This window comes from Macrosteles quadrilineatus, unplaced genomic scaffold, assembly GCF_028750875.1.
Source record: "Macrosteles quadrilineatus isolate MER2022 unplaced genomic scaffold, UCM_ALF_1.0 Scaffold_3__2_contigs__length_128488019, whole genome shotgun sequence".
NCBI lineage: Eukaryota > Metazoa > Arthropoda > Insecta > Hemiptera > Cicadellidae > Macrosteles > Macrosteles quadrilineatus.
Window position 1 is genome coordinate 120,428,763 of NW_026542596.1, and position 24,410 is coordinate 120,453,172.

General features: G+C 36.9%; 1 protein-coding gene across 3 annotated transcripts in view; it reads right to left on the bottom strand.

The window, feature by feature from the left end:
- Positions 1 to 389: 389 nt before the first annotated feature.
- Positions 390 to 24,410, bottom strand: part of LOC128990233 (uncharacterized) — a 38,067-nt gene continuing 14,046 nt past the window's right edge. For all 3 annotated transcript variants that reach the window (XM_054412534.1, XM_054412533.1, XM_054412535.1), the window contains 3 exons: positions 7,779 to 7,981; positions 3,301 to 3,448; positions 390 to 779 (listed from right to left, as the gene is read on the bottom strand). In XM_054412534.1, coding sequence (XP_054268509.1) covers positions 446 to 779; positions 3,301 to 3,448; positions 7,779 to 7,981 — 685 coding nt within the window. In that variant the 3' untranslated portion in view covers positions 390 to 445. The remainder of the gene's footprint in view (positions 780 to 3,300; positions 3,449 to 7,778; positions 7,982 to 24,410) is intronic.

Sequence of the window (24,410 nt, forward strand, 5' to 3'; positions counted from 1 at the left end):
ATGCTTTTCGCAGACTAAATTAGAGCAGCTCTTACTCATTCAAAATTTTGAGGGTTTAAAAATATTTGACTCTAATGTAGCTACTTAGTACTTATTGAATTAAGGCAATTTTTATCTGCGATCCAAAAAATTTGCACAAGTGGAAACACAAATTACAAGTGTAAAACAAGCAGAAATGATCCAGGAAAGAAACTAACTGAAAATTCGCCTTTGTGTTTGAACCAGTCTAAAATTATTCAAAAAATATTCTCAATATCCTACAAATATTTTTTGACAAAAGTAAAAATCAAATGAATTTTAGAAAACATTTTACCGTGCAACTATTCATGAACACCAAAAAGAACTAAATCATAAGAAATCACACTAAAGGAGTAATTAAACTTAGTAAATAAAAAACATACAAACTTTTATTTTTACATATATATATACAAGAAACTCAAAATGTTCAGCATTCTATGTCCTCTCCATACAAGGCTACATCGATTGCATTTAACATAGCATTTCTAAACTTGTCTTTCTGTTTGGGAGTCATCTTGCGAACATCGGGCAACAAACTAGATAAGAAGTCCCAATCTGGATTGCTGCCCGGCTCAGGGACCGTAACCCCATTGGGAGTGTTAGAGGTGGATATTACATACTTTTCTTCTTCCCCGTCAGAATCAACAAGACTAACCTCGATCTCTTCTTTAACCTCAGTCTCTTCCTTGATATCGCTTAAGCTTGTGTTATCACTCAAGGGATCATTTTCATGAAAGTAGTTGCTGAGCTTTTGAGATTGCCTGGAAATAAATTTAAAGTAATAAACTACAGTTGGAGCTCAAATGTTTCATTTACAATGAGCTGAATTTAAAGTTAGCACATTTTTTTAGTTGCCTTGAAATGATTAGTTTGTAAAATGCTCAAGGACGGTTTAGACCTACAAGCTACGCTTTATTTAAGACATTTTTGGTAAAGTTGTGATCATAATCAAAATATCTCAACATGAATGACAATCTAGGATTTTACAATGCACATGTTAGAAGAAGTAAGCTAAACTAGCAATGAATTATGATCGCTTTTAGTGTTAATGTAGTGCCACATATCCAGGGCCGGTTCTAGGAATTGTTCAGAGTTAAGCGAACACCCGAATCAGTGCCACCTCGAATTCCCCCCCCACCCACCATGAACATAACTTAACCCTATTTGTAAAATTTTTGGGAAGAACTTTTAGAAGAATTCTTGCAATAAAAGACTTTTTTCAACTACTGTTTATTATTCATAGAAATTTAACATTTTTACACTTTTACTCATCATAATCCAAAGTTAACAATATAATGTGAAATCAATTTTTACAGGATAACTTGGATACAATATACGTTTTTATAAAGCCTATTACAATGAAAAACAGGTGTAGGTACATGACAAGAGAGGATTAACTCAGTAAAAAATTAACTCTCCTAGCTTTGTTCTGGGGCCCTATTTTTGAAATGGTTGACAGTTGACTCTACAGTCAACAATCAACTCAACCAACAACAGGATTTGGTATTTTTGAAATCCAACAGTTTGGAAGTGAGTTGGAAATCACTAGTTGAGTGACTCGTTTTGGAAATGTAGAGCATACGACCGCCCGAAATTCAGATGACGTCATTTTAAACCAATCACAATGCAGAGTTTTTGTGATCTTCGATTTTACCTCTTCTTACTCTAAAATCTGGATCAGCTAATCTCAATCTACCATATTTCGAGACACTGAGGTAAACTGTCAACTCCGTTCTTGAGAGATTGGATTGAGGTTATGTCTTGCTTAATCTTAGTGATTGCAAAAGTACCTTATAAACTTATAAGTATTAACAATAAAATTTACTATGGATGTTTGTTTGTTTTATGGTGTAGCTCATTATAAGTTTAGGCATATCCTAAATACATTATTATTTGCTTTCCTCGTATCTATTTCAGAACACATCACCTTATTTTAGTTTTCTTCATCGTTTTGTTTCATGTTATTTTTAATTGTGTTTTATTTAGGTTAAAGCTTATGGCTATTTGCCATTGCACTGAAAGCTTATCGTAACTTAAATTAATTTGATCCCTTTATTTGGTGAATGGTATTGAAACAAACTATGATATTGTTTCTCTCTACCACAATCTTTAATACCTTATAGGTCTAATAACAATAATTATCTTTTAATAAGTTCAATTAGTATGCCTAGTGTATTTCAAACAAATTAAATAGTCTTATAACAAAGTAAATAGATTAAATAGTCTTGTATTGACACAGTAAATAAAATTAACAATCGCATAAAGTATTGGGTGCTAAGACATTGACAACAAATACAAAACCTCTAAATCGCAATTAGTAAATTAAATCAATAACAAAACAATATGGCGTCGACTCAAAAAGAGTAATTTTTTGCCGAAAGAGAGGAAGAAGAAAGTGCAGTCAACCTCCACTCAGCTCCAACAGCTCGATAGGTGTTGAGTAGTTTTGGTTGTATAAGTCCACCGTCAATCGTTTCAAAAATACGAAACGATTGGAAATAGAATGACTCGACACTCAACTCAACAGTCAACCATTTCAAAAATAGGACCCCTGCTCTAGGAGGGGAGAGTGATCAGGGGTAGAAGGGAGGGGAAAGTTTCTTGTTGTGACAAGTGGCGCTGCGCGCTTATCATCAGCATGAGTCATGAATTGAAACCCACAGGCGCTGTGCTGTACGCTGCCAAGCGTCAGCTCACTACTAATTGAAACTGCAAATCAATGCCTTGATTCCTTGAGTTGAAGTGCTGCACAAGTATTCAAGTGCGGTTAGTACAAACAGAATAAATGCCTTTGGTGTGGTGCTTTGAATACTTGAACACTGAGCAAAAAAAAAAAAAACAATAAAATAATTAAGTTGTTTATTTGTCAGTAAAGTTGTTTCCAATTTTGTCTTCTGAAAAAAAAAAATTGTGTCCCGTTGGCGCCACTTTTGTGTGGCACCATATGCGACCGCTTAGTTCGCGTACATGGGTTAAACAGCCCTGCATATATCAGTCAGTTTGTTTAAATGTTAGTGGTGAATCCTTGAACGAGGCGATTAGAAGAATGCTATGGTTCATAACTTCTCTTCTTCGTCACGACCCAACCTGGTAGGTGGTGACATCTGACAAAGAATCAGTAAACTTACGAACTAGGCATGTATACAGCACAATGACCATCAGTTTTAGCATTGTTGACGAGTCACGATTGAAGTGTCTGGGACAGAGACAGTGTATTGTTTGCAAACAAGAAATTCATGAAAGGTAGGCCTGGGTACTACAGAAGATTAAAACAATGCTTACCTCTCCAAATTAATTTTGGTGAAAGGGATAATAAATTCTAAATAGTCGGCAAGATAATAATCCTTTGTATTTTTTCCCATTGCTTTATTTTTCAAGTACCGTTTGAAACATCCTCGAATATTTGTCCACCTCTGCCTTACACTGCCCTCTGAAATGAAGTTTCCAAACATCATGAGTAAACCTTTGCATACTTAACAAATCAGGAAAGTTTTTACTAAAAAAAATAGACTAAATACAGAACATTTGCATTATATGTCACATGTGGTATTTTCTTACTTTTGGAACCTAAGGGTTAATATAGGCCAAGACAAAAATATTCAAACTAGCCTATCTAACTAGGCCTAACCCAATTGTGAATATGAATGAGAAAACATTAACATGCCTAGGACGAATTAACGTAAAAAAATTTTCAAAAATATATTCTCATATTCACTCTACACACACATTTACACACGTTTAACCTTTCGTCTGTGACACCACGGAGTTTTCCTCCAAGCGCATTTGTTTTTATAGAGAAATAGGTATGTGTTATCCCAGCCGGTAACTTTAAGAGTAACAGTACCTTGCGTGCATCTTACTAGGAACCGATTGAACATTATTTAGATCTCACACCACCCCCACAAAACAGGACTGTGGACAGTCACCCCCTCTAGGTTTAGCTTAAGATTAGCTGATTTTACTAACAAATTTGAAATAAAAATTATAAAACCCAATTGCTGTTGGCTATCTAGACATTGAATATTAATAATTTTTTGTTCATTTTACTTTTTCCATTCTATTAAAGGTAAAAAAAAAACAAAGAAACTCAGTCACCAAAGCCTGCATCACATCTGTGGACAGGCATAAATAGTTCCAAAATATCCACCAGGCAGCACTGGCCAACTTTCACCACTATTTTTTTACAGAGAAGAAGAAACCATCTTGAACATAGAATCAGTTTGGTTTTTTCTGTTGTTTATATCATGTGTTAATATCTATGTTTGTTATTTAACTTTATTTGTAAAATTTGCAGTTGTGATAGTCACTTCCGTGGACATGCTAGTTTTTAAATACTAAAAATCTGGGAAAGTCATTTTTATTTAGTGTGACCATTGCAATGGGTAAATATTAAAAAGAGTCATAATTAAAATATCTAAAAAAAAAAATAAATAAAATAAAAAATTTAAATCTGTCCTTTTCTGAAGAATGGCCCATATGTACCTATACAAATGTTGTTTGTCAATGTTTCAACACACGGAAAAAACTCCATGTCTCAATGATCATGTTTCAAAATCAAAGACACTGACAAAGGGTTAAGACTCATTAGGGATTAGCCTATTATTTTTTTACACAAATGTTTGTAATCTTAACAGGATGTATTTATAAAGTGGTTTAGAAGTGATTAACATTTTTAACCTACTTGAATTCAGATTAAAATTTGGTACTTGGCTGGATTGCCAAGGTTAAAAACGTTTTGTGCAAGAAAAAACTCAATACCTTGCTTTTAGTAGGCCTATCCCAGGATATTACAAACTAACTTATTTCATGCAGTAAGGAGCCAAAGGATGTAGGCTACAGTAGAGGTGTTTGTTGGTAAGATTGTTTATCTTCTATAGGTAGGTAGACCTACTAAGTTATTCAACAATTTTTTGCTACAAACTTATCTCGTGTTTTAATTCCCTGTGGGTAAATTTTCAAAAGGTATTCTTTTTAGTTAGCCTACAGATATTTTGATGGATCAACACCTGGGCTTAATTCACAAAGTGTCCAAGGACAACTATTGAGGTTCTGCTGTAAAATGTATAGTAAACTTTACAGGTTCTTGCCTGATAAGAAGACTGATAAATATAGTTGAAAGAGATGTCCTATTGAAAGTTTACTATGGCTGCTTCCACAGTGTACTTTGCTATGGAATTGCATTCTGGGGAATCTGTAGTGAGGCAAATAGAATCTTCCTACTACAAAAATGTGTTTTAATAATTATCTGTAAAACCCACTTCATTGAGCACTGCGAACCTTTATTCAAGGAACTTCAGATAAAGTATTTGAAATGTATTTGAAGTATTTGGCAGGGTAAGACCCTGCCATCAGCATATATATTGGAATCAGCCTTAATGTTCTTAAATTTCCCGATTTTTTCACAAGAAATAATGAATTAGGCCTACAATAGGTAGGCTACAGCACAAGACAAAAAAATAGTATCCATATCAACCACCACAGAACTACACTAGCACAGACTAGTCCTCAATATTCAGGAAGCAAAATTGTTAATAAATTCCCACAAGAAATCAGAAGTTGTGAAGATCAAGCTAAAATCAAGAAAATGCTGAAGATGTTCCTATTAAATAAAGCCTATTATTCAGTAGAAGAATTCCTTGAAGAGTGAAGGCTAACAACTACCATGACGACCATGGCTGAAAAAGCTTCCAGTGGGATTTATACAAGTAAGTAAACAAATAGATAGGCCTACAACTAACTCGCACTTCAGTAACCGAGGGAAAGATTGGATTCAGAGAAGTGGTCAAATATAACAGATTCTATTTTACACCTGTCAGTAATGTCATTGGCACACTAGCCCTAAAGCAAGGGACGCTGCTTAATGGATGTTTGCTTAAGCATAGGCCAATAAGTGTGACAACCAGACAAGCGATCAAAGAGAAAATTTGATACAGGCCCTCCTTTAAAAAGCACTTGCGTTGAGTTCATACACCAATTTCTCAATTTTCAATCCCAAAACCTTCCCTTGTCTAATTTCCAAAGTAGGCCTACTTAACCCTAGGAGTGGCAGATTGACAGAAAATGTCGATTTCAAAATGTGCAGCTGGAGTGGCGGGCGACAGAATATCTCGATTTTTGTAACGTTTTTTTCAGTTGCATGTTAGGCACATTTAAAGTCGGTGAAATGTCATAACTCTTATACCAATGGAAAGATAAGATTCCGAAGTTTCATTTTATTATAAGAATGAACCTTATAACATAAATATATCTATCTTATAATGAGTTACATTTAAACGAAAAATACGCGCGAACTCGCGAACGCCATGTTTTGTTGCGCGATCGTAAATGATAAGTCATTTCAAAAATAAATAGCAGACGTAATTTTTGTCTCTGACAAAAGCAAGTGGTACCACTGCAACAAGCATGAAGAAATCTTCTATTCTGTATAAAGTATAACGTCATAATACATTCCAACAGCTGATGAACAATTTTTCTAAATAGCCTATTTTTACGTATTGTTCATGTGGCGGATCGACATAAAATGTCGATTTCTAAATCACAAGTACAAAAACGTTGTTTTATATACGCTCTTGTAGACGAAGGACAGTAGAATTCAATGTTGTTAGGCTGGTCACACAAATAGAAGCTTTTGATTTTTCAAAGCTAAAGGAACAGAACACTTGTCATCGTCTAACCTAAAATGGCGGCGTTGTCGTGAGTTTTTGTCCGATAACAAAGACGAAGTGTGGGTTTTATCACTAATTTTACAGTGTAATGTTCGTTTTAGTTTATTATTTTGCATTAGGCGAAATATTTATGCATTATTTTGCATGAATATTTATACATGTGTGATCCAAAATATGATAAAAAGTTAGTGAAGTTTTGTGGGCTATAACAGCTGATCAGCTGTTTTGTTTACATTTTTGCTTTTGTGAAAACCAAATATTCTATTACTTATCTTATTTAAGTTAGTTATTCTTATATAGAATGATATTATTGGCTTCAAAAAATTTATGGTTTTATCATATTGATTTATTAGTAGAGGGCATTTGTGGATCTATCAACGTGTACTTGAAGAAATTGACGTTTTCCAATTTTTTGCTAGTAAATCTATAAAAATAATTCTTTTGTGTATATTATGATATGTCTATGTAGAGGAATAGATTCTGAACAAATGCATATTTTGAATTGTGCAATAAAAAATTACGTTACATGTGACACGTGTTTGCTTTTGAAATAAAATTTAAAAAATTTATAAATTTTCTTTTTTTTCTTTTTTCTAAAAATCTAGCCTACCTTTCTAAAATTGGTTTGTATTACCATTTTTGAATTCTACTGACTATTACGAACAAAATGAATATACGGTTCAATAGTTTATCTCTACACACTAATTTTATACAGATTTTTGAAGAACTCCCTTACAAATTCACCAAAATGAGCGTGCCACTCCACAAAGCACATACTGAAAATCGGTCTCGCCACTCCTAGGGTTAAATTAATTTATAAGTAAGGCCTAAGTTTAGTGAATGCTTGAACCATTTAAAATCAAATCAAATCATTTATTATCATGGACATTTACATGAATTGATATTGTTAGTGGAGCAGAACACAAAATTTCAATGTTCATTGTCTAAATAATCAGAGGTAACTTGTGTACAAATCCCTTGTATTGTTGTTGTTGCTAGTTGAGCAATTAGAATATCAATCAGTACTCAGTAGCCAAATGAGAAGGCCAAAGTAAAACTAGGCAATCATAATTAGGCCTAATTAAAAAAACCAACCTGATATGCGCAATTCTTGAGCTACAAGTGTCCACGCTGCATCAGATGCTCTTTTAAATTCAATTGGAGGATATTGTTTTAGATCATAAATGACAGGATAGTTTTTTATGGCTTGAACAATTTTTATGTTTTCTTCTGGGTCATATGCTACTTCAAAGCCCATACTCTCGGAGCTTTCAGAATCAGAAATGCCTGGACTGCGACTGCAAGAAAAAACAGAATAACTAACTACTATTATGATTTTCGTAGTTTACCTGTTATTTTATTTTAATTCAAATAAATACACACTTCACAAAATCGTTTTAAGTCTGAAAGTGAAGTCGCATGCATAACCTATTTGACTTGACACACTAAACAGTAAACACAACACAAGATAAGAAGAAGAAGATGCAAACAGATAGAAAAGAACCGACGCAGACGGACGGACAACGACGGAAACGACTGCGGAGCGGACTGAGTGACGAGACAGACGACAGACGGGCCATAAACATGAATCATGGATTATAATCTTCTTCCCATTATCCATGCATCTCTATGCAGGCGACAGGTAAGGTAACGGCATGGAACGGATGTTAAAGCCTCGTTCACACGGGGCGAGTTTACAAGTTACACGCCGGCTTTTTTACACGCAGCTAGTAAAATAGCTCAGTGTGAACGACGTACTCGCTCAAAAGCTGCTTGTAAAAAAGCTCTGGAAAAAGTTGACGCTGCCGCTACTTTACACGCCAACTCGCCAGCTTTTGAGCGAGTAAGCGTGTAAAGTAGCCAGTGTGAACACAGTTGCTTGTGCTTGTGCGCGTGTTACTCAAAGATGTTGGAGGATTTGGTTCAAGCCAGCTACTGAGCGAGTGGAAAAAGCATCGTGTGTGTTGGTGAAATTAAAGTTAATGAAAGACAGTTTGTTGTAAACTCTTTTATTTTCTTACAATCACAACACAACACTGAATTATATTTTGTAAACAACTTCATATGTACAATGTAAAAACATATGATGGTCCATCACTAATCCAGACTAGATGAGTTGGGTTGCAATATTCAACATCCCCCCTCACCAAACTTAGCTAGGTAAAAGTCCTTGGCACTTTTGAAATTTGTGATGTTTTGGTTCGCTTAGTCCTTTAGTAAAAATATCAGCAACCATGTATTCTGTGGGTTGGTAATTCAATTTTATTTCTCCATTTTGTACTTTTTCCCGTATAAAATGTTCTCTGATACTGATATGTTTAGATTTACTTCCTATAATGGAGTTTTTAGCCATTGTAATAGCTGATTGGTTATCACAAAATATTTCAATGACTTCTTGAGGTCTTCCAATATCATTAATTAATTGTTTTAGATGAATGGCTTCTTTTGCTGCTTCAGTCAATGACATGTATTCTGCTTCACTCGTAGACAGAGCTACAGTCCTTTGCTTTTTTGATTCCCAGGAGATTACAGCCCCGCCAAATTTAAAACAGTAACCGGTGTATGATCTCCTGTCTTCACTGCATGCCCAATCTGCATCTGCTGCTCCAATTAATGGCTTTCCTGTTTTGAAAAATTCAAGACACAAGTTCTTTGAGCCTTGCAAATATCTGAGAACCCTCTTTGCAGCAATCCAGTGTTCTTTTCCAAAACAAGAGTTATATTGGCTCAGGTAACTCACAGCATGGGTTATTCAGGTCTTGTGGCTATTGACAAATACATCAATGAACCGATTAAATTTTGGTATGGGTAGTTACAATTTTTTTCATGTCCTTTAACCAATTTTAGACCTGGTGTTAGTGGAGTTACAGCTGGTTTGCAGTCAGTCATATTGAATTTTTTCAGGACTTCATTTATGTATTTCGTTTGTGACATTGATATCCTTCCATTCTTTCTTGTGAACTCTACCCCCAGACAATAGCTTAGTTCACCTAAATCTCTCATTTCAAAAGTTTTCATGAGCTGGGCTTTGATGTAATTGCGGTACTTTTGGTTCTTTGTAGCAATTAAAATGTCATCTACATATACAGAGATTATTGATTTGCATCCACCTACTGTTGAAATGTATATACAAGGATCAGCTTGAGATGGTATGAATTTCAGTTCCTTTAGTTTTTCATCAAGCTTCATATACCACTGTCTTCCTGATTGCTTTAAACCATAAACTGCCTTTTTTAGTAGACAAACCTTTTTGTTTTGAGCATTTTTTAAGTCAGTAATCATTTTCTTTGTTTTGTTAAATAGTTTTTTTATCTTCATTTTCACTCTCATCCACCATTATTTCTTGGAGGTATCTCTCAAAGTTGTTAGGAAGTTCCATGTAAACTTTTTCTTTTATTTCTCCATTTAGAAAAGCAGTTGAAACGTCCATTTGATCAATACTTAGATCATCTTCAACAGCAAGTCCAAGCATAAGTCTTATTGAACTTAACTTTGCTACGGGAGCAAAAGTTTCATCGTAGTCAATGCCTGGTTTTTGTGCAAATCCTTTTGCTACTAATCGTGCTTTTCTTCTTTCTAGCTCTCCATTTGGTTTAAGTTTCTTCTTTAATACCATTTTACAACCAATTACATTAATTTCTTTGTTTCTATCCTCGAGCACCCAAGTTTCATTTTTTAAATGAGCTTTTATTTCCTCTTTTATTGCTTCATTCCATTCCTCTGAAGATTCTAAATTTGAATCTTCATTGCAGGTAGCTGACATTTGATAATCTTTTGTCCAAAGAGGAGGTTTTCTTTGCCTTTTCTGTGATACCCTTATTTCATCAGTGTCTAAATGTTCATTTGAGCTTAGTGAGTCATCAGGTTGATTTTCAATATCATTTGAGCTTGGTGAATCATCAGCTTGATTTTCAATAGCATCTTCAAAAATAATATCATTTTCCATTTCACTGTCATTTTCTTCTTCAAATATAGTGTCAAAATCAGACTGGTCATTATTATTTTCGCTCTGTTTGATCGGAATAATGCAAAAATCTTGATCTTTTTTTATCACTTTCTTTTATTTTATTTTGCTCAAGAAGATTGTAATCATTTACATCTTCATTTCTTTCATAATACATTTTTGAAAGAACTTTTACATCTCTTGCAATTTTTACCTGCTTTTGTTGTGGCATCCAAATTCTGTATGTTTTTGAATTGCTTGCATACCCCACAAATATTCCTTGCTCCGCTTTTGGATAAAATTTTCCTTTTCTTGAAGCTTTGTTTAATACAAATACTTTTGATCCAAATACTTTCAAGTGTCTTGCTGAAGGCTTTCTTCCAGTCCATTTTTCATATGGCGTTAAGTGTTCAGTAGCTTTTGAAGGGCATCGATTTCTTATATAGTTAGATGTGTTAATAGCTTCAGCCCACATACATCCTGGTAGATTTGATTCTATCAGTAAACATCTTGCCATATCCAATAATGTTCTATTTTTTCTTTCAGCCAAACCATTTTGTTGCGGCGTGTATGGAACTGTTAGTCTTCGCCTTATACCACTTTCTTTCAAGAACTTGTCAAATTCACCATTACAATATTCTTTGCCGTTATCTGTTTGCAGAAACTTGATTTTATTTCCTGTTTGATTTATCACCTCATATTTATATTCTTTGAAACGTTCAAAAATTTCATCTTTACTTTTCAAAAAATATACATAGCAGTATCTTGAATGTTCATCAATGAATGTTCCAAAATACTTATTTCCTCCAGGTGTAGTTACTTTCATAGGACCTACAATGTCAGAATGTATGACTTCTAACAAGCCTACATTATTTGCAATCTTTCTTGATTGAAATGGTGTTTGTGTCAATTTTCCTTTAATACACGTTTCACATTCTCCAATTTTGTCTTTCATGTTGAAGGTTAATCCATTCAAAGATTCATTTTTTAAAGCTGTTTTTAAGTCAACCTCGTTTAGATGACCTAACTTCTTATGCCAATCTATGATCTCAGGTTCTTTTGTATAGTTTGATTTTTCATTTACCATTACAGATTTTGTACTTTTGGCATAATAAAGACCACCCTGACGTTCAGCTGCCACAATTACATTTCCTCTTTGGTTTTGGACGACAGCTTTCTCTTTTTCAAAAATCACTTTAAATCCTTTGTCTGTTATTTTACTGACACTCATTAGATTTGTTGCCAAGTCTGGTACAAACAGAGTGTTATTCAAATGTATGATTTCAGAATTTTTTAATTCCAGTGAAACCGTTCCTGTTCCAGAAACGTCAGATGTCTTTCCTTTAGAAGCAAGTTTCAAAATTCCGTTTGAATTTTTGATATCTCTGAACTGTGATTTCTCTCCACACATGTGCGATGTACATCCACTATCAATACACCAATCAGATGAAGTAGAACCTAAAATGTTCAAATTTGAAGAGAAACATTCAGCCTCTGCTTTAAAACTATTTCCCATTTGTTTGGATCTACAGTTGTTGGCTTTGTGTCCGATTTTTCCACATCTGAAACATTTAACTTTGAAACCTACTTTTGTAGTGTTGTTATCATCTTGTTTCTTATGACTATAAGTGTTGTGAATACCTTTCTTGGAGTTGAACTGCTTTGTTTTGCAATACAATGTATCTTCATTATTTGTACAAGTGTCTTTTGACCTAGCTTCACTCTCCTCAATTACTTTTATTTTTAAATCATTAGGAGAAGGTAAAGTGTCTCTAGACTCAATTGCTACCCGGAAATTTTTAAATGATGATGATAAGCTGTAAAGTAGCATAATGCTAAGTAAGTCTGAATTGATAATTATGTCCATTTCTTGAAGTTTGTCAACAATCTCCATAAATTTGTTGACATGATCCCTAGCATCTTCTCCATCTTTCATTTTATGAACTATTAACTGATTTAATAATGTGGCTTTCCTTGCAGGACCAGAACTTTGGTAATTGTTCTGCAGGCAATCCCATACTTCTTTGGAAGTTTTGCAGTTTTTTACTAATTTCAATTCACTAGGTGAAATGATCAATATTAGTTCTGATTTTGCTTTAAGATCTTTAACTATCCAGGCATTCTTACCAACTTCATCCTCAGGACATTTGTTCTCCCCAGATACATATTCCATTAGGTTTTGTTGGATTAGTATAGCTTCAGCTTGAATTTTCCAAGTGTCATAATTATTTCGTTTCAAAGGTTCAATTCTATAGCCAAAACTCATTTTACTTATTTTTAAGCACAGAATACTGTAAAATGATTATTTTAATATCCCAAATGGCCCATAACCTTTGTTGGTGAAATTAAAGTTAATGAAAGAAAGTTTGTTGTAAACTCTTTTATTTTCTTACAATCACAACACAACACTGAATTATATTTTACCAACTAAAGTTAATGAAAGAAAGTTTGTTGTAAACTCTTTTATTTTCTTACAATCACAACACAACACTGAATTATATTTTGTAAACAACTTCATATGTACAATGTAAAAACATATGATGGTCCATCACTAATCCAGACTAGATGAGTTGGGTTGCAATATTCAACAGTGTGAAAGACTACAAGCGCACTCGCCGGCGTCTTTCTACACGTCTGCGATTTGGCGAGTGGACAAGCTCCGTGTGAACGAATACAAGCACACTTGCCAACTCGCCGGCTTCTTACACGCTGGCGAATAGCTTGTAAACTCGCCCCGTGTGAACGGGGCTTTAAGTAGCGGCAGCATCAACTTTTTCCAGAGCTTTTTTACAAGCAGCTTTTGAGCGAGTACGTCGTTCACACTGAGCTATTTTACTAGCTGCGTGTAAAAAAGCCGGCGTGTAGCTTGTAAACTCGCCCCGTGTGAACGGGGCTTTACAACAGAAACGGTAGGCGTGATAAATACACAAACAGAATAACGTCACTGGCCCGAATGTCTAGATACTACAGGCATTGATTATAAATCTCCTCTTGCACAGATGCTATGCTAAAGGAGATCGCAATTACGACGATATTCCTTATCGATATTATTTTCGTTTAATATTTTTAACAGTATGAAATTTTTTTTTTTAGGGAGAGGAGGTAAAATGCTTTTACGCACACAGGTAGCCAGCCTGTAGTGTGAGACTCCTGAGCTTGTCAGACTACTCACTAAAAAACCCCCTCTCCTCTGTTGGACACAGACCTGGGATTGTTTGTCACATTACTTCAGGTCAGGTCAACGTGTGACCTAAGCCCTCAGGGCTCGCGCCGTTTCTGGCATTCAATTTCTTTATGACCTAGACTATGCAATATTGGAATCCTGTAATGTTGTACTATTAAAAATCTTGTAATATCGGCTTTCAATATCGTATTTTTATCAGTTAAATGTTAAAAAAAAATCATGATATAACCATAGATAAAACGGAACTATATTTTATCTATGATATAACTCATTAAATTCTCTATTTTTCTTCAATTTCATCTATCATTCACTCCTGTCATTCCTTGTCACGCTCCTTCCTCTCCTTTTAATTCCATTCCTAAATCCTTTTTCTTTTCCTCATTCGTTCTTTATTTTATTTATTTCCCAACGGCATAGCCACTTAAATATTAAGTACCTGGGGACCGAGCTTTGCTCGGGGAAAATCGTTAGTTTACTCTGAAAGCAGTCTTAGTATTACAGATACATTAATCCATTCCCAAACTCCACAATGCTCGCCTTTACTACTTTCTTCACCACTCCCTACGCCTTTGACCTGTTTCCCTCCCTTCCCATAGCAATTTAGGATTGCAGATACATTAATCTAATTGCCACAGACAGTTCCCAAACTCTGCACTGCTAGCCTTATAACTTCCTCCACCATTTCCTACGTCATGTACCTGTTTCCTTCACTTCTCATAGTATTTAAATTTAAGTATTACAGATACATTAATCTAACTGCCACAAACGGTCCCCCCACTCTGTGATGCCAGCCTTCACCACTTTCTACGTCGTGGGCCTGTTTCCTTCCCTTCCCATAGCATTTTAGGATTGCAGATACCATAATCTAATCGTCATAAACAGTTCCGCACTCCAGACTGCTTGCCTTTACTACTTTTTCCCCCACTTCCTACGTCGTGGACCTGTTTCCCTCCCTTTCCATTGCATTTTAAGATTGCAGATACTTTAATCTAATCGTCATAAACAGTTCCCACACTCCAGATAGCTCGCCTTGACTGCTTCCTTCAAACTTCCTACGACACGGACCCGATTCCCTCCCTTCCCATAGCATTTTAGGATTTCAGATAGTCTTTCCTTAATCTAATCGTCATAAACAGTTCCCACACTCCAGACTGCTTGCCTTTACTACTTCCTTCACCACTTCCTACGTTGTGGGCCTGTTTCATTCTCTTCCCATAGCATTTTAGGATTGCAGATACCTGAGATACCTTAATCCAATCGTGATAAACAGTTCTCGCACTCCGGATAGTTCGCCTTTACTACTTCCTTCACCACTTCCTACGCCACGGACCCTATTCCCTCCCTTCCAATAGCATTTTAGGATTGCAGATACCTTAATCTTATCATCATAAACAGTTACCACACTCCGGACTACTAGCCTTTACTACTTCCTTCACCACTTTCTACATCGTGGGCCTGTTTCCCTCCGTCCCCATTGCATTTTAAGATTGCAGATACCTTAATCTTATCACCATAAACAGTTCCCACACTCTGGACTACTCGCCTTTTTCACTTCTTTCACTACTTCCTACGTCGTGGACCTGCTTTCTTCCCCTTTCCATTGCACTTTAATATAGCAGACAACTTAATATAATCGTCATAATCATTTCCTGCAATCCGGACTGCTCGCCTTACTACTTCCTTTACCACTTCCTCTATCGCGGACCTGTTTCCCTCCCTTCCCATATAGCATTTTAGGATTGCAGATACCTTAATCTAATCGTCATAAACAGTTACCACACTCCGGACTACTCGCCTTGACTACTTCCTTCACCACTTTCTACGTCGTGGACCTGTTTCCCTCCCTACCCATAGCATTTTAGGATTACAGATATCCTAATCTAATCGTAATAAACAGTTCCCTCACTCTGGACAGCTCGCCGTGACTACTTCCTCTACCACTTCCTAGGGCGCGGACCTGTTTCCTTCCCTTCCCATAGCATTTTAGGATTGCAGATACCTTAATCTAATCGTCATAAACAGTTCCCACACTCCAGACTACTCGCCTTGACTACTTCCTTTACCACTTCCTGGTCGCGGACCTGTTTCCCTCCCTTCTCATATAGCATTTTAGGATTGCAGATACCTTAATCTAATCGTCATAAACAGTTACCACACTCTGGACAGCTCGCTGTGACTACTTTTTTTACCACTTCCTAGGGCGCGGACCTGTTTTCTTCCCTTCCCATAGCATTTTAGGATTGCAGATACCTTAATCTAATCGTCATAAACAGTTCCCACACTCCGGACTGTTCTTCTTTACTACTTCTTTCCCCACTTTCTACGTCACGGACCTGTTTTCCTCCCTTCCCATAGCATTTTAGGATTGCAGATATCTTAATTTAATCGTCATAAACAGTTCCCAAGCTCCCGACTGCTTGCCTTTACTACTTCCTTTACCACTTCCTACGTCGTGGACCTGTTTCCTTCCCTTCCCATATTACTTTAGGATTGCAGATACCTTAATCTAATCATCATTAACAGATCCACACTCCACACCGCTAGCCTTTACTACAATGTAACGAGTAATCTTCAGTATAATCTTTGCTCAATAGTAACCAGTGATGTTTTTCCTTTTGTAATGTATTTTGTAATTTGCTAGTATACTGTGGTTAGATGGCTTATTATGAACACATGTTACAACTTACAAGTCTTTTGTTTCATTTTTCCTTGTTATTTAATTCATCCAACAAGGTTACTTAGCAACCCATAATACTAATGTTAAAAAAATGTGACTTATAGTTTCATTTTTCTACGAAATTAGATTTTTGTTGGCAGCTCCAACTGCAGTAAACTTGTTTTTAGGCCAGAAATAAAATATTTTCAACATTTGAAGAAAATCGTCAAAACCGTTTTCGAGCTTTTTGTCAAGCAAGCAATCATACATAAAATCAAACATTGCTCATATTAGAGTATAGGATATACTTTAAGAACTAGAAATAAACATAAATAAATAGTAAATAAACGAGTCTTCCGATTCATTCCTTTCTTCTTAGCTCCTGTGCTCTATCAGCAGTTGTTGATAATTCCTAATGCTTCATTATACCAAGTATAAAACTTTGATAATTCCTAACCTAACCTTACTTGTCCTAGCCTTATACTATAATGTACAATATTCTCATATCCGTTTTGAACCGGTATTAATAATGCCGGGAGAGAGGGAGTGCTGAGTACTGCAATCACTGGTGATGGTCGGTTAAGGACTATTGGGCCTTCCCTCTCTCCATTTTCTTGCTTGCTGTTCAGTGTTCATTCAGAAGAATTTTAATCTCTTTTTTGGACAGCAGCATTTATAGACAAGGGACAAAGAAAATTGTCAATACCTAATTAATACATAACTTAACAATTTAAGAAAAAGGTGCCAGCTGAAGTTTTTTAATAATCTACCTGCAAACATAAGCCAAATCCTTTAAGAATACGTACTCTAAAAATTATTTTTTTAGTAGTTTTAAATTGAACAAACATTTTCTGTAATTGCATTTTTAGTAGTTTTAAATTGAACAAACATTTTCTGTAATTGCATTTTTAGGTTAAGATAACTCAATAACTCATTTATTTAGCTAGATCAACAATGTAGGCCTACATGCATTAGCCAAGTCAAATTTACTTTAACTAACTATTAACTAACTTGTAATATACATTAAAATTCATGACGGACACTGAGGATTTCAGCCTTTACCCGTGAGAAATGACTTCAAGTGCCTTATGAAGCATCCCTGATCTGATGTGGATCTGATTTGAAGAGGGAGAGCATTAAACAGTTTGATGGCATTGTAAGTTAGAAGTCTTTCAAAGAAAGTGGTTGAATGGGCTGGAATTCTCAGATTGAAGTTATTGCGAAGCAGATACGAGAGGGTGGTTGCAGAGTGAAAATAATTTGACTTTAGAAAAGTGAGGACTTCTAGAATGTTTAAATACAGGTAAAAGTTAGAATCACAGATGATTTGAAGATGGAATTGACAGTGTCATCAGTTTAATAGCTTTGCTATGTACAAATGTTTTATGTGACAAGTTAATCTGAATTTGGTCATATTGGGGTATTAAGTCTTGATCGGGTTGTCAAGTCCAGTGTTTGGAGTGGGGTTACGTTGACTCCTCCTCCTCTTCCTACTGACCCTTATCATGGATTGTCCCCTAAACTATACCTAAGGTTTCCCAGGTGGTCAGTGGTCGGATGTTCTAAACAACTGTCCAGGGTGATTGGTTGTGTGATACCGTACAGTGCCTCATACAGATTCCTTCTTTCTTCTTCCCATTCCGGGGGACATCTAATGCCTGCGTGCTCAAGTGTGTCCAACTCTCTGCACTTGCTGCATAACAGGCTACACTTGATACCCACAAAATTTCCTCTAGAATGCAGAAATTCTCTGAAGGCTCCATGCCCTGTCAGGAGGTAGCCGGCGTTAAAATCTTCCTCTTCCGTCTTTTAAGTTTCTTAAGTTTCTTTCTTAAGTTTCTTTTAAGTTTAGAAGTAAGCGATAGATGTGTCTTCCGGCTTCTCACTTTTGCCCCACACTATGTGTATATTTACATGCATCTGTCCTGTTAGAGGATGTAAGATATTTATAATTAAATCTAAAGGGTTAAAACTAAATCAAAATAATTTGAGTTGATAAAAAACTGGGAGCGTCCTTTGAATTGTTACAATTCTAAGTCAATTAACTCACATGACTCTCATAATTTCTCATTAATTCTCAACAAATTAATCCTACTAATATTATAAGTGAGAAGGTTTGGATGTATGGATGGATAGATGGATGGATGTATGGATGGATGAATGGATGGATGGATGCATGGATGGATGGATGTTTGTGACAAGTAAACGCGAAAAATACTGGTCGGATTGGGCTGAAATTTTTGAGATGATAGCTCACATTCCCAAATAACTTATATAGACACATTCTTAACTCAAAAATCCTTTACGGCTCAGCCCCAGTGGCTCTATGGTTTCCCAAATTAACCTTATTAGTATTCATATTTAAAAGGAATAAAAGAATTTTCTCAGTTGTTTTAACTACACAAGTTTGTTCTATGATACTAAATAGCATTAAAAAGTTATATGAATTAAAAATAAGCATTATAAGCATTAAAAAGTCATAAGGTTTACCAACAGGGTGAATAAACAAAAAGGGTGAAGTAATATGATAATTATCCTTTCATCAATGTAATTATTATATCAACTGATATTACTTATGTAATCGAAAATTTACTTACTCTGACTCTGATACGCTGGTATCCTTTATACTTTTATTATTGAACTTTTCACGTAGTTCATTTATTAGGCTTTCTAGAATTTTTTTCCCACGTTCTAATCTTCTCTTCCTACGTTTTATGGCGAGGAGCACGTCTTTGGATTGCCTTTTAAGTTTAGGCATCTTTCACCAGTCTGAGGAATCAGGATAATTGGTTTATGGCAAAGAAACCATAGTCAAAGAGCATTTGAGGCAAGTTGAAGGCAATAAATCAGGTAAACCTTGGACTTTAATAATACAATTATACTTTTTTTGCCAAGCTCTAACCCACAATTTTTTTCCAGAGTTTACCACTTAGCTCAAATTCATGGATGGACAGGATTTGAACCCAGGACCTCAGAGACTGTTTAAAGTCCTCTGTTTTATTTACCACTAGACCAGCTTGTTTCTCAATACAAATTATATTAATAGTTTGTGTACTGACATGGTTGAAGCAAAAGTTATTACCGGAGTGTCATAATTTCTCATTAATTCTCAACAAATTAATCCTACTAATATTATAAGTGAGAAAGTTTGGATGTATGGATGGATGTTTGTGACAAGTAAACGTGAAAAATACTGGTCGGATTGGGCTGAAATATGGTGAGATGATAGCTCACATTCCTGATTAACATATAGACACATTCTTATCTCAAATATTTTGTTGGGCTCCGCCCTAGTGGCTCTAGAGTTTCCCATTTTAACTTTTGAGTATTCATTTAAAAGGAATAAAATAATTTTGTCAGATGTTTCAACTACACAAGTTAGTTCTATGATATTAAATAGCATTAAAAAGGTAAAAGGTTTACCAACAGGGTGCAGCACAATTAAATGTTTTTGAATTTATGACAACATCTAACGATTTCACGTCCTCAACAGCTAGTGAGATATAAAAGAAAGATATTTTGTGACCTCACATATTGGGAATTATTTTAATCCCAGGCTAATACTTCCCCACAAGATTGTCTAAAATTTTGGTTAGTTTAGAGAAAAAATAGTATTTTATTTTAAGTATTTTTTTATTTATTTTTACGAAGGCTGGGGAGTAGGTGTTTACAGTAAAAGTAACTTTTTAGAGATTTAATAAGAGTTCTGTTAACACCTTCTTGGGTGAGTCAAGTACATCAAAATGTACATACATTAATATACTGTTTAACAAACACAATTTTTGAACATTTATTGTGAGAACGCAATGTGTCTGTCCAAACCTGTCTAACACCTATAGGTATATATTATAATTTCTAAAGTACTTTCTTGTCGGTAGACCATAACTTTCTCATTTCTTCACTAATTTTTTTTTAATGAGTCATCTAGTCCGGTTGAACCGATGTGCTGATAAAAATTGTCCGGTTAAAGAGATGTTATTTCTGCCGAGAGTAGTCCGGTTAAAAGGTGTCCGGTAAGAGGGAGTCTACTGTAAATTATTACTGATATTTCATCTTGCACATGTGAAAGAGAAACTGCCAATCCAGAACGTCTAGCTAGCAGCATAGACTAACCAATGCAAGGGAGTGTATTTAATCAATGCTAGTAGAGTATACTAAAAGATTAATTAGCTAAGGCAGTACAGAGAGCAGACAAAAAACATCTGTGACAATGTTATCAGTATTGACCTATCGATGCTCATTCCTAGACCCGACTAGTATGTATCACAAATAAATCTAAGGTTAAAAGTTAGATATAATATGAAAAAAAAAACAGGTAATTATCAGAACACATATTAAAAAATAATAAACAAAGAGGGTGACGTAATATGAATTTTGATCCTTTCATTAACGGAGTTATTATTATTTTAACTGATGACTTATTACTTATGTAATTGAAAATTGACTTACTCAGATAGGATGGTCTCCTTTGTACTTTTATTTTTGAACGTTTCACGTAGTTCATTTATTAGGCTTTCTAGCCTTTTTTTCCCACGTTCTAATCTTCGTTTCTTACGTAGTATTTTGCTAATCAATTCTTTTGATCTCCTTTTATATCTCTAGGCATCTTTCACCAGTCTGAGGAATCATGAAAATTGGTTTATGATACAGAAAAGAAACCTTACTCAAAGAGCAACCTTTGTGGCAAATTGAAGGCAATAAATCTGCTAAACCTTGGACTTAAATAATACAATTATATTTTTTGCCAAGCTCTAACCAAATTTTTTTCTAGAGGTTACCACTTAGATCAAATCCATGGGTGATTGGTATGATTTGAACCCAGGACCTCAGAGACCGAAGTCCCCTGCTCTTCCTCTAGACCAGCTTGTTCCCAATACAATTATACTAATAGTATGAGTGTGAACCAGGCCCACTTTTATAAACGGGCAGACTGGGCATATGCCCAGGGGCACCGAAGGTTTGGGGGCGCCCACCAACCATCTCCTACTTGCACTTAGGAACGGGTTTGCCCAGGGCTCCACTGAGACAGTGACATCACTGGGCGGGTCTCTGCCCAGGATCTCTGGGATCTCTGGGCGGGTTTGCCCAGGGCTCCACTGAACCCGCAGGGGGCCCACGCTTGCGTGGGTACGTGGCCTGGCGACCACGCGGACCCTAGCTCTCCCAGAGGGGAGGTAATTGCCCGGTGTTGGAACCGGCACTTCAGGTAGGCCACAAGCTATGGACGACTGGACAAGCCAGCCTCTTTGGGTTGTACCCAAAGTGAGAGTACCCAGTGACATTCCCTCCATTCAGGGTGGTGGGGTGTTCAGCTCTGCTAGTGTTGATTAAGTTCATAGATCTTTCACCTGCCTGTAGCTTGTGGTTGTGACTGAGTTCTTCGGGCTCGTCCTACCTGTTGTGTTCGACTGACATTTTGTGAGGCATATCCTCGACTTTGGAAGTAGCCTCGTCCTGGGAGGTGAAATACCCCAGAGGGGAGGTAATTGCCCGGTGTTGGAACCGGCACTTCAGGTAGGCCACAAGCTATGGACGACTGGACAAGCCAGCCTCTTTGGGTTGTACCCAAAGTGAGAGTACCCAGTGACATTCCCTCCATTCAGGGTGGTGGGGTGTTCAGCTCTGCTAGTGTTGATGAAGTTCATAGATCTTTCACCTGCCTGTAGCTTGTGGTTGTGACTGAGTTCTTCGGGCTCGTCCTACCTGTTGTGTTCGACTGACATTTTGTGAGGCATATCCTCGACTTTGGAAGTAGCCTCGTCCTGGGAGGTGAAATACCTAGCCCCCAAAGGGGAGGTAAATGCTCGGTGTTGGTATCGGCATTTCAAGTAGGCCACAGACATGGACGACTGGGCATTGGGTCCCAGTGACATTCCTCTATCCAGGATGGAGGGGTGTTTAGCTCTAGGAGAGATGGAAGTGCATCATATTCTCTAACCTACCTGTGTCTGTGGTTCTTTGGGCTTCGGCCTGCTTGTTGTGTGCGACCAGCATTCAGTGTGGCAAATCCTCGACTTTGGAAGTAACCTTTCCTGGAGGTGAAAACGGGCAAGTACCCGTAGCTCACGGGGACACTCAAGGGCAACGTAACTTTCCGCAGTGTGAGGGCAACGGTTTGTAGGCACTTATGCAAACCAATCCCTGTCTCTGAGCACGGACGGTATGGTTATCTTGAGTGTGGGGGGTTTTTCCCGGAACCTCAATTGAGTCAAGGGTGTCGCCACCTCTGGTGGATAGGTTCATCCGGGTGGGTCCCACTTCTATACCTGCCTCCTTTTGGGAAACCCTGATGGCCTGGCAGTGATGTTGGGTCTGACGGGCAAACGAAGTAGATCGGGTGCTGGGTCCGAGCCCGCCGGGGGTATCTGGGGATCTATCGCTCTGGTTATCTCTGGTTTCCCAGCAACTGGGTAAGGCCTCGATCGGGTAGTGGTGTAAATGGGAGGTTGGGGTTCCCCCCGTCAGCACGCTGACGGTCCCCTTCCTTCTGGCTATTGATGGCGGGCTTGCCTGTCAGGGATTAGATAGGTCCCGAGTGTTGCTTGCACTAAATGCGTCGGGGCGCTCTACCATGGACCTCTAGGTCCCGACCTAGTGGAACCCAGGTGGAGTGACGCTTAAACAAGTAGCCGGAAACCCTGGTTAGGATTGAGGGGCAACCCTCTTTCCGAAGGGTCTGCTTCGGCAGCCGGTGAGCCTGATGACCTTAAGTCATCCGCCCATGATGTGCAAAAGGTTGATGCGTAAGCTTCGGCCTACATCATGGGGCCCGGGTAAGTCTCACGACAGGTACCGGGTATGCAGTCAGGGGGCTTCGGCTCTCATGACAAATAATGTAATGTAATGTAGGGCTCCACTGACCCTTAACGCGGCCCTGCTGTGAACTAGACCAGGGGCCCATTTCATAATAAACTACAAGTTACAAGTTACAACTTGTAACCTGTAATTTCCATTAGATTTGCATTGGGCGATCAGCTGATTTACTAATAATATTAGTTTGTACTTTATTATGAAATTAGCCCAAGGTACTAAAAAAAGTTAATGCCATAATCTCTTGATAATTCTTAACAAATAAACGAGTTAAAAAACAAACATATTTTATTCCTCCCAATTATTGAAACACCAGACTAACATCTCCCTTTCCTTGGTATTGTTGGGGGATGCATGTTTCAGTTTGGTCTTGTGCTCAAGGGAGTCAAGGAGAGTTGTCCTGGGTCCAAATTACTGGGCAAAATTCCATAGATACCTGATGAAATCGCTACTACTATACGGCCATAATAGGGATTTGTGTATTAAGAACCTGAAGTACGTCATTGCCACTCGAAAACTGTAGATGGCTGTACATTTTGAAAGCGGCAATGACTGTTTGTTCTCGTAATACACACAAGATTTTTCCTACTACTAAAACTACCATATAATAACACGCAGATTAACTTTTGAGATGTATATCAAATCTAATTTAGGTTATGTTTGCTTTTTAAGGTTATGTTATTTGCTTACCGGTTCTTAACTAACGTTCCAGATCCGTGGCTGGGAATGATCCATTCTCGCTCTAGAGCGGCAATGGGCTATTTTGCGTTATGTTTACGGGTATGACTACGTAATAATTGCAGTGGTAGGAAAAAGTTATTACGTAGTCTACCGGACGCAACCCAGCAAAAAACAATGCTGTAGAGATCCTGCTGGTAGCTTTCAGTTCCACATACGACCGATTCAAAAAATGTTTCACAAAAAAGTTAATATACTCCAATTTTATAAAAAACCTCTGAGTGTTTGTGTAACATGACTGTAATATGGCCGTCTGCCAGAGCCCCATGGTTTAAAATCAATAGTGCAAGAAAAATGTTATTCATTTCACTTAATTAATTCTCTTTACTTATATTTATGAAAAGGAGTCCTATCTTATCTTACAGGGGCAGGTCGAGACCTTTAAGCACTTCATCC